Raw genomic sequence first — 19,248 nt, forward strand, 5'->3', positions numbered from 1 at the left:
TTGCCAGGCATCAACCAAAGGGACACCCACCAACCGCAACCCCCCTGAATGAGGGCCGAGTATTGCGAGCAGCGTACAGCCCAACTGCACAAGTGCGCAATAGAGAGTCAACAACAAGCCAGTGACTCTTCCCCCGAAGGGCATTGGAGGGAGGGCATCCCAGTGGCGACGAGAGCCCACCTGGCAAGACAGCAAGGGTGGACAGTATCAAGCCTACTGGTCACCTTCACGCCCCCGGGCCAGGCTACACCTAATTATAAACCGTGCTGTAGAGATGAGTTTTTAGTAGACACTTGAAAGTTTGCACTGAGTTTGCATTTCTAACCTTAATTGGCAGATCATTCCACAGGAGTGGAGCTCTATGAGAAAAGGCCCTGCCGCCAATTGTTTGTTTAGAAATTCTAGGTACAATTAAAAGGCCTGCGTCTTGCGATCTAAGGTTACGTGTAGGTATATATGGCTGGATCATTTCAGCAAGGTAAGTAGGAGCAAGTCCATGTATTGATTTATAGGTTAAGAGTAAAACCTTAAAATCAGCCCTAACCCTAACAGGCAGCCAATGTAAGGATGCCAGGACAGGAGTAATGTGTTCAAATTTTTTTGTTCTAGTTAGGATTCTAGCAGCTGTGTGCAGCACTAATTGAAGTTTATTTATTAATTTGTCTGGATAACCAGAGAAGAGCATTGCAGTAATCTAATCTAGAAGTAACGAAAGCATGGAGTAATTTTTCTGCATCAGTTTTTGATAGGAAGTTTCTAATTTTTGCGATGTTTCGAAGATGAAAATAAGCAACTCTTGAGACATATTTTATATGTTCTTCAAAGGAGAGGTCAGGGTCAAGGGTAACGCCAAGGTTTTTTACAGTTTTTTGGGATACGACCATGCAGCCGTCGAGGTTCACAGTGAGATCTGCTAACAACGCTATTTGTTTTTTGGGTCCTAAAAGGAGCATTTCTGTTTTATTTGAGTTTAAGAGCAAGAAATTCTCTGTCATCCACTTCCTAATATCTGAAACGCATGCTTCCAAAATAGCTAATTTAGGGGCTTCTCCATGCTTCATTGAAATATATAACTGTGTGTTATCAGCATAACAGTGAAAGTTAATATTGTGATTTCGGATTACATCGCCCAGAGGGAGCATGTATAGTGAGAAAAGTAATGGGCCCAGAACCGAGCCTTGAGGAACTCCAAAGCATACCTTTGACTTGTCAGAGGATATGCCATCCACACTAACGAACTGATATCTTTCAGATAAATAAGATTTAAACCAGGCTAGAACATGTCCACGTAGCCCAATATTGGTTTCCAGTCTCTCTAAGAGAAGGGAGTGATCAATAGTGTCAAAAGCAGCACTAAGATCAAGAAGCAACAGGACGGATGCGGAACCTTTGTCTGAGGCCATTAGAAGGTCATTTGTTACCTTCACGAGTGCAGTCTCAGTACTATGATGAGATCTAAAACCAGACTGGAATATTTCATAAATGTTTTTTGTCTTTAGGAAGGCATTCAGTTGTTGGGAAACACATTTTTCTAAGATTTTTGAGAGGAACGGGAGGTTCGATATTGGCCTATAATTGTTTAATATGTCGGGATCTAGATTTGATTTTTTTAGAAGAGGCTTAATTTCCGCAATTTTTAGTGAATTTGGTATGCATCCGGAGGAAAGGGAGCAATTTATTATGTTCAGCATTGGCTGACCTAGCACAGGAAATAACTCCTTAAGTAATTTTGTAGGAATCGGGTCTAGCTGAGAGTTTGTGGGTTTAGAACTCATTACAAATTTTGTAAATGTGTCAAGCGATACGGTATCAAAAAACTCAAGTGTCCCCATTTTTTTTGAACTTCTGGGTTCACTCTGCCAGGTAAAGCAAGGGTTCCCAAACTTTTTTGGCTCAAGACCGATTACAGATAGTCGATGTGTTGCTGGAACCCAAACCTGATCTTTGTTTGTCGTGTGTGTGTGTGTGTGTGATAAAAAATTGTCTTGGAAACCCATAGTTTGGGAAAGGCTGAATTAAAGTTTCAAATGCATACAGTTACTTTTGAAGTGGATTAACCTACAGCAGTTCAGAGTAATGCACTCAGAGGACCAACCAATGCAGATCCAGGATATCAGACATACGTTTTGTATGAATTTTGATGTTGCTTCTATTGACAAACTGTTTAGATTAGTAAATTCATATAGTACTTCCTACACAAGTATCTTCTGTCTGTTAAAACAGCGACATGTTGAAGCGAGACGGGAGGCCATTATTCGCGCCCTGATGGAATTCCCTCATCAAGGACTACAAGGTAAATTCAAACATTTTCCGATCACAAAGTTCAATTGAGTACATTTTATTGAATGCTTACTCACTTCCCCTTTAAATAAAATTTGCTTGAACTATCAAATCATTTAAAATTGAGCCTATATTGGTCCCTTTGAACAAATTTTAATCTAAATTTACCAAATTCTCAAGTTTATTGAATATTTCTTGATGAAATTTTGTATAATGCATTAAAATTGACTGCATTAAGTGAAGTATTGGATACCTTAGGCTGATCATTGCCTTTAAAACAACTCAATGAAAGAAACAAAATGCATCCTTTCAATAAATTGTCTTTATTGTAAGTGCATTCTGGTAACTGCAGCTTATGTTTCCAGACCCTAACAACACAAATGCAAACACAAAAGATACAAATAACAACAACATCATCATCATATAGGATGCACTCTAGTTCCCTGCTACCCCTTTCCTCCTCAGTTGAGAGTCTCCTCCTTTTTGTATGATTCAAAGACTACATTTCTAAACTTAGTGAAATTATTTCAAATGTTAACATCGATAGATATTGAAATATTTATATTTTTGACACTAGTCTATAACTTGAATACAAAATTAATTGTAATGAACTTGAGTTACCCCCCAAAAACAGTTTTTCAAAAGCTTCTTCTAGAGCTTGATGTCCTTAAGCTGTCCCCGAAAATCCTGTCTCTGCAAAACAAGCTTATAGCTTGAGTGCACGTTTGACCCATAAGTTGTCCTTTCAAATAGGGCGCTAAAAGAAAAATACGGCACAGTTGTTTATGTGGCTATTTGTCTATTTCCTTATTTTTCTCTCGTTTTAATGATGTAATTTTTATTTTAACACTATTAAACATGTGGCCATGTAGAGTGGCTACGTTTTGGGGACAAATGAAGTTAGATCGGCATTTTCTAGTTAAACCAGAGGTTCTCAACTGGTGGGTCGTGGGCCCATTTTCAATGGGTCACAGATGTAAGTGTGAGCATGAAAAGAGCGAGGGGCGAAATATAGCACTTTTTTGTTTCAAGATGCTATGCTTTTTTAGGATATTACTCATTATACAGAAACAGACGTTTAGAACCTCAGGGCAAAACACTGTTCTTTAAGATGAAACGTTTTAAGATGAAACTAATAATAAGCATGTCTTTTAAGATGCACTGAAGGTTCCTGAAGCATGTCAAATGTTTTTTTCCCCCCCAGAGTTTAAGATTCGAAGGATTGGCTATGTATTCAGTTCCTGAATGTTTCCTTGCGCCTTTTAACAAGCTACCTCAAACCCATTTTGGCCGCCCTAAGATTCATGCTCTTCTGGGAGTTTGCCGAGATGTTTCTTTCTCAGAAAACTGCATTGAACGGCAACTTGGCTTCAAACATCCAAAAAATATGTAATGAATCCAAAAAAATGTCTCCATACTGCTCATCTGAAATAATCCAAGTGTCCTGCAGCTTACACATTCCTAGATGTTTTGGAAAACAACAACAAATTGTGTTTGCTCTGCTTTGCTTCTTCTGTGGTGTGAACACAGATTGGCTGGCTGGAAGTTATTAGTGTGTAAATTTGTGTATGGCGTTGGAAGGAGCGCGCATGGGAAGAGCGGCAGAGCAAAACAAAGCTGAAACCACAAGTTTCTAATGTTTTTTACAATCGTCTTGGCATGTGTGAGCTAGAGGACACTTGGATTACCTCAGACAAGCAATATGGAGATTTGATTGATTATTGATGTATTTTTGGATGTTTGAAGCTAAGATACTGCTCACTGCAGTTGAGTGGATAAAAACGTCTCGAACTAACAGAAGAACACGGATGTTAACAAAACTTCACCAATCCTATTGACAAAGTGGTGAGTAAATGATAACAAAAAATTATTCTTAGGATGAACTATACCTTGTTGTTTTGCCATGCAAACCTGCTGGAAAATGTGTAATTGAATTTTTTTTCACTTAAATAAATGGGTTGTTAAATTAAACTGTTGCCTCTTTTTTTTTTTTAAGTCATTGTTTCAATAAACAAACATTAAGAACACCGTTTTAGGCAATTTATACTGCAGACAAATTATCTAAAATTTGTGTAAAACTTAAATATAGTCCATAAATAAAAGACAGAAAAAGTATTTAAAAATGACCTTGAAAAGCAATTGGTTTTACGTGATATTTTCCTGTTTGAAGCAGTCAGAGTTTAAGTAAAACGTACATAGAATGGGAGAGTAAAACTCAATAACCATATTAATAAACATCAGTAAATCAGTAAATAAACTAGGTTTGCTAGTAAAAGAAACTTATATCTGCAAGTAAAATTTACTTGATGATAGCCCTTGTAGAATTTACTTACAATTTCTAACATTTTTTTCAGTGTGTTTTACAATACATACAGATGATATTTGGCTGCCCATTTATTTTATTTCACAACCTGATGCACTAACTATAAAGGAACCTGCCACCATGCCTGCCCTAACTTTCACAAGTACAAAAGCACCTGCTACAGACCCTATAAAAAGCCCTATCACTACACCTGTCCCTGCTCCTATCAAAGCACATTTATACCCACATTTTTCTCCCTTTCTATATTCTCTGCTTTTCTGTTATGTTACTCTTTTTCCTTCATGATCTCTTTCTCCCTCTGGATCCCCTCTTTCTCCTTCTGGATCCTCTCTTTCACTATCTGGAGCCTCTCTCTATCTCTCTGAATCTTCTCCTCCTGTTCTGTCTGGGGCTTCACCTTTTCTTTCTGGTTTATCTCCTCCTCCTCCCTTTGGTTCAACTCTTTCTCCTCCTGGATACTCCCACTCTCTTTCTGCATTTTTTCCTTCTCTCTGTTAATCCTCTCTCCCTTCTCCTTGATACTTTTACGCTCCCTGTTCTTCATAAACCAAGCAACACCTAGCGCAGCACCACCTAGCACAGCACCACCTAGCACAGCACCACCTAGCACAGCACCACCTAGCACAGCACCACCTGTCACAGCACCACCTGTCACAGCACCACCTGTCACAGCACCACCTGTCACAGCACCACCTGTCACTGTAGCATTTCCAATTAGATAAAACCCTGCACCAGCCCCTATTCCTGCACCTATCAATGCACAAATGATTTTGCTCCATCTCTCACTCCATATGCTACGTTCCTCATTTTTTCTGTCTTCCTCTTTCAAATCATCCTCATCTGTCATTAATTTCGTCAACTCCTCCTGTATCTTCTCTTCCTTGACTTTCAACATTACATCCTTCTCAGTTATCTTTCTCCTCCTCTGGACCCTCTCCTCCTCTTCCCTCTTCTTCCTCTCCTCCACCGCTGCCTTCTCCTTGGCTACATCTATAAACATGTCACTGGTGTAGCAGGTTCGTCCATTCTCCTCCACCATTCTGTTTATCTTCTCCATCAGCTCCCTGACCTGGGCTCTGTTTCCTCTATCATTATTATTGAAGAAATGATATCTGCCCCCACATTTTTCTACCACTCGGCTGAGGTTCTGGTTAGCATTAATCAGCTTCTTCATGTCGTGACCTTTTAGCTGGTCTCCATGAGTAAAGAGGATGATGGCGTACTCTGACATTCCTGACCCAAACAAACTCTCTAGATTTTCAACAGCTTGTTGCTCTTTCTCTGTGAATCTATCTTTTATAGACATCACTATGAGGAAGGCATGGAGTCCTGTACTAAACAAATCTAAGCTCTTTTCAATCTCTTTTGCTATTTCTTCAACAGAGAGCTGTGTGTCAAACAGACCTGGAGTGTCCACCACACTGACCATCCTCCCATCAATTACACCTTTCTGTAATTCAGTTGTTCGAGTTATAGAGGATGTACTTAGTTCAGAATGGAAACATTTTCTATCAAGGATTGTGTTTCCTGATGCACTCTTCCCAACTCCAGTTTTCCCAAGCAGAATGATCCTTCTCTCCGGGAGATTCCTGATTGGACAAATTGTTGAATCTGTGCAAATAAAAATACAACAAATGAAAAGAACAACCATTTCTTTAAGGCAGCAGTTATACACTAATGCTTCTATGGTGTTTACTCTGGGGATCAGATGGGAAATTCAGAAGGGTTCAATTTCTCAAGGCTCAACTCTCAGCTGTATACCAATACATTACATCTAAATAAGTGGGTGCACAGATCCCAAACAGAGCAACAATATCAAATGTTTAAAATCTACAAAATGAAAATGACATGAAAAGATGATCCATAACATTATGACCACCTGCCTAATATTGTGTAGGTCCCCCTTTTCCGCCAAAACAGCCCTGACCCGTCAAGGCATGGACTCCACTAGACCTCTGAAGGTGTGCTGTGGTATCTGGCACCAAGACATTAGCAGCAGATCCTCTAAGTTGCAAGGTGGGGCCTCTAAGGATTAGATTTGTTTATCTAGCACATCCCACAAATCCTTGACTGGATTGAGATCTGGGGAATCACGTGGATGGCACCTGGATATTCGTGATGCAAAAGGAAATGTGATTCATCAGACCAGACCACCTTCTTCCATTGCTTTGTGATCCAGTTCTGATGCTCATGTGGTCATTGTACGCGCTTTCGGCAGTGAACAGGGGTCAGCATGGGCAAACTGACTGATCTGCAGCCCCATACGCAACAAACTATGATGCGCTGTGTGTTCTGACACCTTTCCATCAGTACCAGCATTAACTTTTTCAGCAATTTGAGCTACAGTAGCTCGTCTGTTGGTTTAGACCACACAGGCCAGCCTTCGCTTCCCACGTGCGTCAGTGAGCCTTGGCCGCCCTTGACCCTGTCGCCGGTTCACCGCTTTCCCTTCCTTGGACCACTTTTGATAGGTACTTACCACTGCAGATCCAGTCGTCTAGCCATCACAATTTGGCCCTTGTCAAAGTCGCTCAGCTCCTTATGCTTGCCTATTTTTTCTGCTTCTAACACATCAACTTTGAGGACAGAATGTTCACTTGCTGCCTAATATATGCCACCCACTGACAGGTGCCATGACAACAAGATTATCAGTGTTTTTCACTTCACCTGTCAGTGTTCATAATGTTATGGCTGATCGGTGTATATTCATAATGTTATCAATGACATGATCTACTTATCTGTAATGTTTTGTATTATATAATCATTATTGTTAACTTCTCTTTTACAGAGAGAAACATTTACAGTACATTACTCAGTGAACATTTACATATACAGTACAGTTAGTTACACTTACTGAAACCGGTAAACTTCTTTTCCAGAAGTGAATTGACCTGGTATGGATCACTACTCATGTTGTTGAACACATGGTATCTTCCACTGTATTTCTTCACCACTTCTGTCAGGTCTTCTGACTCATCAATGAATTCCTCTATAGTCCGGCCTTCCAGCTCATCTCCTCTGGTGAACAGGATCCAGGTTTGCTTCAAGAGACACTGACCAAGAAGTTCTTCTGCTTTACTGATTACATTCTTCTCTTCTTCTGTAAATCTATCTATCTTCAGCACCAGCAGAAAGACACGAGGGCCAGATGAAGTTCTGTTGAGAACATTCTGGAATTTCTCTTGAATTTCTTCTGTGGATCGATCAGGGTCACCGAATCCAGGAGTGTCATACACCACAAGATCATTTCCAACATATTTGGCACTTACTGTTTGAATATCAGTGGTCACTGATTTGGAACTCTTCTTTGATTCAAAAGCTCTTTGTCCCAGGATGGTGTTTCCTGAGGCACTCTTCCCAGCTCCTGTTTTACCAAGTAACACCACTTGTAATGGTGTAGATGTCTCTTGCACAGGTTTGCTTATAACTTGCATTTTCAAGGAATTATCTTGTTATGGCCAAGGGGTGGAAATCAGAAACCTAAATATAAAATTAAATAAAAACTGAATTATTTTAATTTCAAGATGCAGACACACAAGTAAAAATACATATATGTTCTAGTGGAAACATTTTGTGTCGATATGTTTTTCAAATTAACCTTCTCATTCAAATCTAAAAGTAACTTGTTGTAATACACTATCTGGCCAAAAGTATGTGGACACCCAATCATCACACCTATATGAGCTTGTTGGATATCACATCCCATTACAGAAGGCATTCTGGTAAGTAGGGTTCTCCTAGCATTCGCCACACCCAGATTTGTCCATCAGATTTTGGGAAGTGATGCAACAGATGATAGGCGATTATAACAGCCTGCACGCTTCAGCAATCAGGGCAGCCCTGCTCGGTGAGTTTGCGTGGTCTACCACTTCATGGCTGGGCTGTTGTTTCTCCTAAATACTTACACTTCACAATTATAGCACTTACAGTTGACTGGGTCAGATCTAGTAGGGCAGAAATTAAGCAAACTTACTTTTGGCAAAGGTGGCCTTCTATGACATCACAGTTACCATACAGCTCTGGAAAAAATTAAGAGACCACTGCACCTTTTTCTTTGCTTTTCAAAAAAGTAGACAAGGAAGGTTTTGAGTGAGGAACAGAAAGGTTAAAATTAAGAGACCACTGCAAATTGAACACTTCTGTTCATTACTCAAAACCTTCCTTTTCAACTTATTTGAAAGAACAATGTGCAGTGGTCTCTGAATTCTTTCCGGAGCTGTAGATGTTTTTCTACATGTTCTTAGAACATTTTGAGGGGGGTGTTTGAACATTCAGGGTATGTTCCCTACTACAGCCATCCATTTATAAATACACAAAAATTATTATAACAGCACTAATAATTCATAAGATGGTAATCAGATGTTTTGATAACCGTCTAAATCTCTTCAAGACAAGGTGAGGAAAAAATACCTTAATTAAGGTGGATCTAAAAATCCTCTATGCAGGAAATGAACAGTGTAATAAAGCAGAGATGCCTTTTATGGGGATTATGACTTTTTTAAGGTTTTATGGGGATTATGACTCATACTAATTCAGTCCACTAAGGGTATTTTATATCGCTTTTCACTTGTTAAAGTTAAAAAGAATTGCTGGAGGATGTCCTTAAATATAGCTACTATATTCCAGTTTAGGTGAACGTTCCGGCCTCTCGTAGAGCGTTATCATAAAATGACCAGACTTGATTTGAAATAATTCCATGTAAATAATTGTTCATTAAGTTTATAAAAATGTGCTGCATGCCTACTTGCATTAAATCCCACAATACAATAATGTAGCTCCATAGACTACAGAGTGTATTAGATTAAATTCAACACTACTGTTGTTTGCTCCTTGGGGTTTAAGGCCCGGTATCTCTGTAAAGCACTTTGTGACAACTGCTGTTGTAAAAAGGTCTTTATAAATACATTTGATTAATTTGATTGATGACGCAGTTAACATTTTCGATTATCAGATTAAGGAAGAGCTATAGTTTTCCCCCCCAAACTTAGTAATCTAATAACATTTTTGGCCATCAAAAGAAGACAGTAGGTTAGCCTGCTAACAAAAGACATTTGAAAAGTTAAAAGAAAAACTTACCTCGTTCACAAACACAAGACTAAAACTGTTCAGAAGCAACAGTTTCTCTTTCACTCTTGAGTGTAATGTGTATGCCAGTTAAACCACTCCCCCAAGCAGTGCCGGCCCGTGGGGTTATGGGGCCCTAGGCAAGATAATGAAAATTGGCCCCACTCGAGTAAAAAACTGCCATTACAATTTTATGAAGGAAGAGAAAGCACATGAGACGACAATTTCAATATTTAAGTTTATAAATGGGTATTAAGTGTAGCAACAGCCTGAATGAATGGACAGTGTAAAGGCTGATTTAAATAAAGTAGGCACAATGTTGTGTTGTACAATATAAATTAATACAACTAGTGTTTTATATCAGAGTGCAACTAAAAATTATAATCCTCACCAGTAGCACTAGGGAAACATTCTGATGTTGCGGCATCATGGACTGAGTCTTTGACTGTCGCTGCAGTTGTGTGTACTTTAAGGAATTTCAGCATAGCCCCTAGTACATAAAAGACAGAAAGCACACATGTAAAAAATTAAGCATATAAAATAAGGATCAATTAAAGGTGTTTTTGTAATGCATAAGATACTGTTACAATTATGTATAATGACTAGAAATGCAATACTACATTTCAGCTTAAGACCTTTATGATGATGATCACAATAACACTTTTCTTTGCATTATTTAGACATTTTATGGTGGGTTAAATATGAATTTGGAAAGAGGGAGAATATTTTTAGCAGGGAGGGAGAATGGGTGGGGTGGGTTAGGACTGCATGATAATAATGAAATTAGATTTTGCTCAAAATTATAATCGTGATTAGTAATGACCATTATTCTCAGTTGAGATATTGCAGAGAAAGAGACAGTTAACGTAAATTAATTGCATAATTAACTAATCAAAAGGGGTAAAACGGCTATTTTGCGTACTCTTTACAACCTAATTTCCCTTCACCTAGGCTAGGCCTGAGATGGCCCGCCTTAATTTTAACAACTAACGTACTATAACTTCATCAGAGGGTAAAAATCTACACAAAATGCATGGGTAGATAATTTTTAACACGCTGAATGTGGCCCAATTTTTCCATGTCTGTCTGTTTGCGATAATTGTATTGTTACATTTATTTTTATTCAAACTAATACAGCAAAAAATAACGTATTATTTATAGAAGTCAGAAGAACATACCTTTACTTTGAGCTTGTCTTTCTTCCTAAAAACATTTTCCTCTTCCTCTTCTCAGCTCCAGACAGATGGCATTTGGATGCCATTTCTATTAAAATTCTGATTTCAATTCACTAACAAGCATGGCTGAGTTGCTGACATGACTTCGACTCTGACGAGACTTCGTGACGTTATGACAGACAAGAGGCAATCCAAATATGTGAAGTCGATATTACCATAGAGGTTATAATATTTGATATTTTATTATTATTATTATTATTATTTATTTATTGTCATGCAAAATGCCAAATATATACGCCTTAGCAACTATGCATTACTAAAGTTTAGAGCGCCACAAATAAAAAAAAATAGTCTCTTGTTTCTAAAAAGTGAGCATTTTGGAGAGAAGTTTGGTGGAGTCCATGTGTGTGAATACTGTGATAATTACGGTACTCGAGGTCTCCCACTATATCACGGGCGGCATTATGCAAATTAGTTTGTGACGCGCTACTGTGTATATTTCTTATGTTTTCGTATTTTATTCATTCTATTCTTATGTATTTATTATCTTTTTCTGAAATTTGTCATGAATGAACTATTGCCTACAGAGCTATCCTTTTAATATATGTAGTGGGTCTGGGTATTTTTGTAGCTACCGTCTTTGTGAACTGTATCATGTTTAGTAAGGTCCACGCAATGATTCGTCTAAAAGTGCTCACCCGAGCTTTTAGTAACATTTTAATAAAATATTTATTATGAACGTCATAAGATTGGGGGGCCCCCTTGAAAGGTGGGGTCCTAGGCGACCGCCTATATTGCATAATGGACAGGCCGGCTCTGCCCCCAAGTTCACTAGGTAGGCAGACAAAGGGAGTTCAACCTACTCAGATTTCACTCGGGTTTATCAAGGAAAGTCAGGGTTGACAAACTCGGATTGCTTAAAGTGTTGTTAAACGGTATTATGACCGTGATTAAGATGGTTAATTGACTCGGCGTTAACTTACTGGAGTTTGTGCGTATTCGCCTAAAATAGCTGCGTTCGGCAACGCAAGCTGTGTTTTGCACAATGGCTCAAGCTCCGTCTTCTTTCCTGGAAGTGGGCATGTTTATATATAGAAAGGATATGAGGAGTTTAAAGGAAAGATAACGGTTAAATCTAACACAAACGCTTGTTAGCAGCGTATTGCAGAGAAAGTAAATTCGTGAGAGCAGTTTTCTTGTCATAATGTTCTCTATTTTGGCTCACAGACTCTTATTTGTAGTATGATTGAGATGTAAGGTGTTATGGAAATTTTGAACAAAGGTGCATTTGAGAAATGTCTGTCTTGCCATTTGCTGATATGTAAATCTGTACTTTGATTGTGACACACATGTCTGTATAATATCAGAGGATTATTAGGTATGTCCTCCTGCCTAGAAGAAGGATGTATTATTTGTCATCCTATACATGTATGAATGAGTTACTAGTTAAAGATGCCGAGAGGGGTCTGGTGTTTGAATAGGAGACATCCTTGACCGGCACGGGTGGATTAGAGGGGTACTCGTAAATCTGTATAACCCTTTAGTGTCTCTGTTGACTATCCAGACATTGTGTCTCCTCAGGAGTTGAGTAGGATAAGGTGGGGGGACAGCCCGCCCTTTGGGTGAATGTTACACAAGACAGATGGCAACAACTTACCACACCCCTTCTAACGTTTGAAATAAATACGGATTATTCATGTATGGAGTTAGAGACTCCTCGGATGATTATGTATGTAAGTCTCTCTCATTTGCAAATGATTTAATAAACATGTGAAATTGTGAACTTTGTCTCTGTTTCTTACTCCTTTAAGAGTGTCAATACATGGAATTTCCATCACAATTTGGAGGCTCGTCCTCGGTTACTGATCCTGGGGTCTCCTACTCGAATCATGGCGGGTTAGCAGGGCGCCCAGGTTACATGATTTTTGGGATTCCTCAGTACAGGTACCCAGGCTTAAATTTCGAACTCCGGAGGTAAGGGCACTTTTTAGTTTGCGTTTTGGGCGCATTTATACGGGGGTTAGGGCTCCTTTTTGCGTTAGGGCGCAAGTGTATATGTTAGGGCACATTTAAATTCTGCAGACAAGGCTACGGCCTTGAACATCTCACTTACGGGCCGACGGGTCTATCTATGATGTTAAGGGCACGTTGATTGAGATGAAAGCGTTAGGGCGCTGGTATATGTGTTAAGGCACATTAGGTTTGAATGGTTATGAGATTTGTTAATAGAATAGGGTTTGTTTTGCCGTGTTAGTTTTTTTGTTTTGCGTTTAAGCTTTGTGGTAAGTTTTTGGCGACGGTGTTTATGTTTATGGTGTTTGGACATGTGAAGAAATGTTCTTTGAGTGTTATTAGGTTTTTCCGGTGACTGGCATTTTCGTTCGGTGACGTATTGCACGGCCTGCCAGGCTGATTGGAGGTAGATGGACGTGGTACTGTATGGCAGTTGCGGGCAGCCTAATGTGAGGTGTTTGGAAGGCGTAGGCTACGGTATGTAGAAAGTGTTAGCTGATGGAAACTTTGGGAAAGTTGTGTGGGGTGTATTGATCTGTGTTGTAGCCCTTTTCGTTCAGGTTGTCCCCTCTGATCGCCCGTCACCCCCCCGCTAGGACTCCTTGGAGGTTTGCTAGTCCCAACGTTTCCCTGCGATCGTAGCCAACCCCGCTGGAGGCTAAGCTCTATGGACCTTTTTCGTTGTTTGAGTCAAGAAAAGTTCCATAAGGGGGGAGTTGTACATACCAGGTGTACACATCCATAATGTCCGATGTTTGCGGCGACTGAGACCAAAGAAGATTACAGACCCGGGGTTGAGAGACTGGTGCACGGGAACACGTAGGAACGCTGATCCGCCTGAGGGAGGGGTGCGGACGGTCAGACAAGAGACGGACCAGAGGGAGCATCGACCCGTGAGATCATTCCTTAATACAGCTTTCATATGCTTTAGTAAACTGTCTGGTTGGTTTTTTTATGTCAGATTTGATTCATTTAAGAAAGTATGGTAAATATAAGTTTTTTTGAGGTGTAGTTAGGAAAATGTCGTTCTGTTCCATGTCCTGACAACCATTCCCATGTAGCTAACCTATTGCTGGGTGATTCGTGCAGGACTTTAAATAGCTCTCTGTTGGTGGAATTGGTTTCTGTGCAACTGTCTGTGCGGAATGCGAGAAGGGTGTCTCGTTTGTTTTTCGACTATAGGGGAATTGTGCCCCTATGTCTCCCCATGCAACCTGTGTTATGGGTGGGGGAGAATCGGTCCTATGGGCTAGCGGTGAGCAGGCCTCAGGTTGGTTTCCAACCACGTAGCTAGGGCACTGATGGCTTAGGGGCTATATCTGTTGCGCGTCTGTGGCTACTGCTGTGCTCGGGGGAACCTCGCAGATTTTGTCAAGGCTCTATGTCCACCAATTTCAGATTGTAGGAAGGGGTAGGGTTTGCTCCTGTAAATTGCCAAAGTTGTTGTTCAGCTTATGGTTTAAATCACTAGTTGTACTAATTAATTACTATGTGTGCGCGCGACAATTGTCGCATTGTCCATTTTTGTAATCCCTGTGCACGGGGGTTCCGATTGGCTGTATTGTATGTTCCTTGGTGGGATTTGTGTATTTGTTCAAGGTTGTTGTTACCTTGGGTGTTTGCGACAATAATGTCCTAAATTTAATTAGAGGGATAGATTGGAAATTGGTATAATGCTGCTTCTCTAATTTGGTAAACTATGGTCTCGTAATGGGGGTTCAAATAGTGTTCTCTCTCCTTGTATGGAGTTGGATACAGACCTGGCTGAACGACAGTAGTCTCAAGATGGGGTCTCTCTTATGGGATCCTGGAATCATGGACGATACTAGAAACTGACGTGAGCTTTCATAATCATTGATTCAGAGTTCTTAAATGTTTATTTCCTAAAATGTAATTTCCTAACCATTAAATGTAGCTGGAACTACTCCAGAGACAGTAGAAGCGTCAGAATGTCTAAATCGCTAACAGGTTTGCCAGCTTACCGCCGGCGGCAGCTGCCTTCCAACCGCCTGTGTTCTGCGGCCGGCCCGTGGTCCAACCGCCATTCCATCGCCGTTATACACAAGGCGGACCTTCCGCGGTTTTCGAGCGATCTGCCGCTTTTATCTATATTTAATACTTATAGCATGCAGTTTATCGAGAATAATGATTGATCAAACCATATACATTTCCATTTGGTGTTTTAATTCCACATTTCAAAGTACAGTAACTGTCATTCAAACCACTACAGAACATGCAGGTTTCCAATAACATTTTGGTTAAAAAAAAACAAACAGCCATACAAGCAAATTATAACACAAACACAATAATTGTTAATAATATAGAGGTCAGCTCTGGGATGAAAATAATTACCAGTAAACATAACAAGTAATGAGGATATTTGGTACCAAAGAATGTGCAGGATACCAAATAAAACGAGGTAGAACATCACATTTTCAAGCCATTGAGTAAAGCTCTAGAGTAGAATATTCCATTATAATGGCATTGCTGACCTGGAGCACAAGATTTACACCATGCTGCATTAAGATGTGTCTTTTGTATCTGTGATAAACAAAACTTGACATACATATATAAAAATACAGAGGTAAAAACAGTAGTAGAACAGACCATTATAACTGCAAAGCTGACCTGTGGCACAAGGATTTACAAGCTATATTTAACAATAGAATAACAGTTAAGCACTGTGATGGAATGAAAAATGCTGATGTTAAAAACAGAGTAAGTAGAATATTTGGTACCAGGTAATGTGCAATATCAAGTATCAGAGGTACGAAATAGTATTTCCAAGCTAATATTAACTGAATAACAGTTAAGCACAGTGATGAAATGAAAGTAGAATGTTGGTACTAGTTAATGTGCAATATCAAGTAACAGGTATGAAATAGGATTTACAAACTATAATAGAATCATTAAGACGGAATGAAATAAGCCAATACTAAAGTTAAAATACAAAAAAAAAAGGGTGGATTTGGTGAGTGTAGTCTGGCACTTCTGGCTTCTTGATGTTACTGACTGCAGGATAAAGAAAGTGTTCCAGTTCAGTGATGCTGGGGTGTCAGTAGTCAGCCTTGGTTTAAGGGGTTGGCTGTGGGTCCTTCTCAGCTGTGCAGCTTTTTCTGCCTTCACGGTCTGATGCCCCTTTAAGGTAACGTGTAACGTTAACCCGGACCGCCTCATCAGTGTCATCCTGGGTTGCCGGATTCTTCCGGAGGGCCCCTGTAGAAAATACAGATCTGTCATTACATTTGAATGGCATAAGGCATAATGGCCTCTACTTAAAAAAATCTCCAACTTACTTTGAACAATGGTCTTCAGGAACAGGTCTCTAAAACATGTTTTGTCCCCTATACCAGTCCAGGTTTTATTAACGGCAAGGTTATTAGTGAAGATACTCTGAAGCATTCTCCACACTGTTGTCTTCAGGTCCCTCCCACATTTGATAGCCAAAAACCGAAGCTGAAAATCCAAAAATTAGTTAAATTACATTTCTCGCAAGCTTCTCATATATAAATACAAAATGTGACAGGCTGTGGATTTAGACTGTAGAATATGCAGTGTACAAACTTAATTTGATTTTTTAGATTACCCTACGGCCTAATAAACGAAAGCAACACACTTACAAATCGTTCCTGGAGCCCTTTATCCTGCCTCAAAATGCTGTCAAGAAACACCAAATCTTCCTGGGTGTCTAGGGGGAGTAACAGATCCCCTGGCAGGGATAGCTCTCCAACAGACACATTGGCACTGAAATGTTGCAGCATAGTTTTCCATGCTACGCACAACATCGCCAAACTCTCCAAGACGGCGCAGCACTAGGGTCTGATCTGCACCTACAGGGGTTCCCAGAATAAAATAATAAAGTAGTCAGTCCTGGTCCCTCAATTACTAAACTATGACATTAATACCTAGGTCTACTACATGTACAGGTGGCCCCAGTGGGAATTAAATCAACAACCACAGGTGTTGTTTGCAAGTTGTACCTGATTGCCCAGTGAGAGCAAACGTCTTCAGCATTGTCCCAAATTGCTTCACCTGCTCTTGAAGCGATCCGCTGTCATCCGAAGCTACAAAATGAAAGGCATATGGTCATTCGGAACCTACATTACACACAAAAAAGTAAAATTTAAGAAAGAGTGCATGTTCTCACCTGCTCGTGCATGGCTTCCCCTCAGGGCTTGGTTCTCCTCCCTCACGGCTTGGTTCTCCTCCCTCAGAGCTTGGTTCTCCTCCCTCAGAGCTTGGTTCTCGTTCTGGAAATCTACATGAAAGAAAAAAACTAAAGGCACTATTTTCAAAACTGTTAAAACACTGGACATTAGGACATAGGCCTAGAATATACCTTCATTGCTGAAAACTTCATGCTGTACACGCGATGCCAGGGGAGTCCAAGGGCCAATAACGGAGCAAGGACTTTCTCCTATTGATAAACATTGACGTTAAAATATGTTTGAAGTTATTGCATACATGTAATGAATTGGACTTAAATGTAACAGTTTAGCACAATGTATTACATACCTCCAGCCTTTTCACCCATTTGCTGCCAGGGTACATTTTCTGCTGGGGGTGTAAAGTTTAGTACTTGACGAACTGGGGGAACAAACATAACAGCTTTAATTTCACTGCAGAGATGGCATATTCCGTAATGAAACAATAATTGAACTGTGCAAAGCTAATGATATGTACAACACACCGACACCTTTCATCCAGAAAGTCAAGTGCCCTAATGAAAAACAGATTATGGATAAAAGGATTCCTCATCTTAAATAAAAGCAATAGTTTCCAGGACAAAAAAAAAGCGTCACAAATAACATCACTTACTCGTACTCAAACGCTTGGCTCTGTGAAGTGGAGTGTGTCCTGGGGAGAAACCTCGTTCTGAGAAAGAGGAAACAGAAATTTGAAAATCTAACAAAGGGTATAGTTTAGTGGCAGGATCACAAATAAAGCATCACAGCAATACATTTTACATACCAGCTCTGAAGTCTACAGATGGCTCCACATTTTCCTGGTTTTCTGGAACCAATTAAACTTCTGGAGCATCGGGCAGCACTGAAACATTACCGGGAACAATGTTTTCCAAGTTCAAAAGAGGTTGTCGAAACGAGAGCACTGCTGGTGCATCTGGAAGACAAGACTCCTCTTCATCAGAAGAGGCCTGGGGTCTGTACTTAGAGTTTGAAATTCTCTTTCGCTTTCCCTTCTTGTCATCATCCGTTGTTTCAACGCAGGAACCTGTTTGGAAGCGCATCAAATATCTTGTCGCCTCTTGCCAAGATTCTAGATCAGGGAATAATGAATTAAAGAGTCAGTTATGCACCATAAACAGAAATTACACAGATGAAATGCAGGAAAATAAAATGCACAAGTCAGACCCCTTTACCTGCTCCCTTCATGAACTTAAAATTATGTTTCTCCCAGGTGCTGTGTGGAGGCGTGCAGCGGATGGCTAAATTGTTGCCTTTGTCCTTTTTGCGGAGGTTAAATGGGGGCCAATAGCACATGCCCTCGCTGAGCCACACTTGCGGAACCACTGCAAACGGCAGATGCCCCTCATCAATAAACTGAACAATGGCAAACAGCATCTGAAATAGAAGAGAAATGTGCATAAAGTTTACATTTTTTATTAATTTCCAGGCAAAATCAATAAATTAAAATTCTTACCCCTTCATGATGGGGGATCATGTTGTCAATAGCCCACCCTGCCAATTGTGTCCTTAGGCAATCCTCTTCCTCTTCACTATCTTCTGTGCATGAGGAAAACATTTCACCTGGTTCATATACCTCATCAACAAGTGTTTCCTGTGCTTCAGGGGTTACAGTTTGTACATGGCTTGTTGTAGCCATTCCATGCTCATTAACATGAGGATTTACTTGGTTAGTCGGGAGTAAGTCAGGAATAATAGCAAATAGAGCATTGTTTGCAGCTGCAATTTCTTGTTTGTCCCTCTCAACTCCTTTCAATATTCTTCTCCTTTTGGCCCAGTAACTAGACATTGTTAGACATTTACCTTTAACGCCAAAATGATAGCCCAACAGTAGGTCTCTTGGGTAAAGATAACGGGTTATTCTCTGGTCAAGGTATCTGCAAGAAAATGTGAATAAAACCGCATTGTTAACATTATGAATACACAGTAATGTGGAGGGGGAAATCAGCCAAATGTGGAACAGTGAAATTGTTAACAATAACATTTATTAATTGAGTGTAGTGATTCAAGTGAACACAGATTTGTCCTTAAACATAATAACACAATCACCTTAAATCCAGTACAGTAGCAACTGTACTATCAGCATTTTTTAGGACTAAAATAACTTTACCTATACACATTGTTATTTTTGTTAGAAATATCAAGAGTTGAACTTAGTCTTTCTAAGTGTAAAGCTCTGGCTACCTAC

General features: G+C 39.9%; 1 protein-coding gene across 1 annotated transcript; it reads right to left on the reverse strand.

Annotated features, from left to right (window-relative positions):
• Positions 1 to 4,868: 4,868 nt before the first annotated feature.
• LOC117594691 (GTPase IMAP family member 9-like) lies at positions 4,869 to 9,713 on the reverse strand. Its single transcript, XM_034293012.1, has 4 exons — positions 9,680 to 9,713; positions 7,458 to 8,083; positions 5,502 to 6,214; positions 4,869 to 5,114 (listed from the first exon to the last, which is right to left on the reverse strand). Exons 2-4 carry the CDS (start codon positions 8,035 to 8,037, stop codon positions 4,869 to 4,871), a joined length of 1,539 nt encoding a protein of 512 aa, XP_034148903.1. The 5' UTR covers positions 8,038 to 8,083; positions 9,680 to 9,713.
• Positions 9,714 to 19,248: the final 9,535 nt, after the last annotated feature.

Source organism: Esox lucius, chromosome 7 (assembly GCF_011004845.1).
Source record: "Esox lucius isolate fEsoLuc1 chromosome 7, fEsoLuc1.pri, whole genome shotgun sequence".
Taxonomy (NCBI): Eukaryota; Metazoa; Chordata; class Actinopteri; order Esociformes; family Esocidae; genus Esox; species Esox lucius.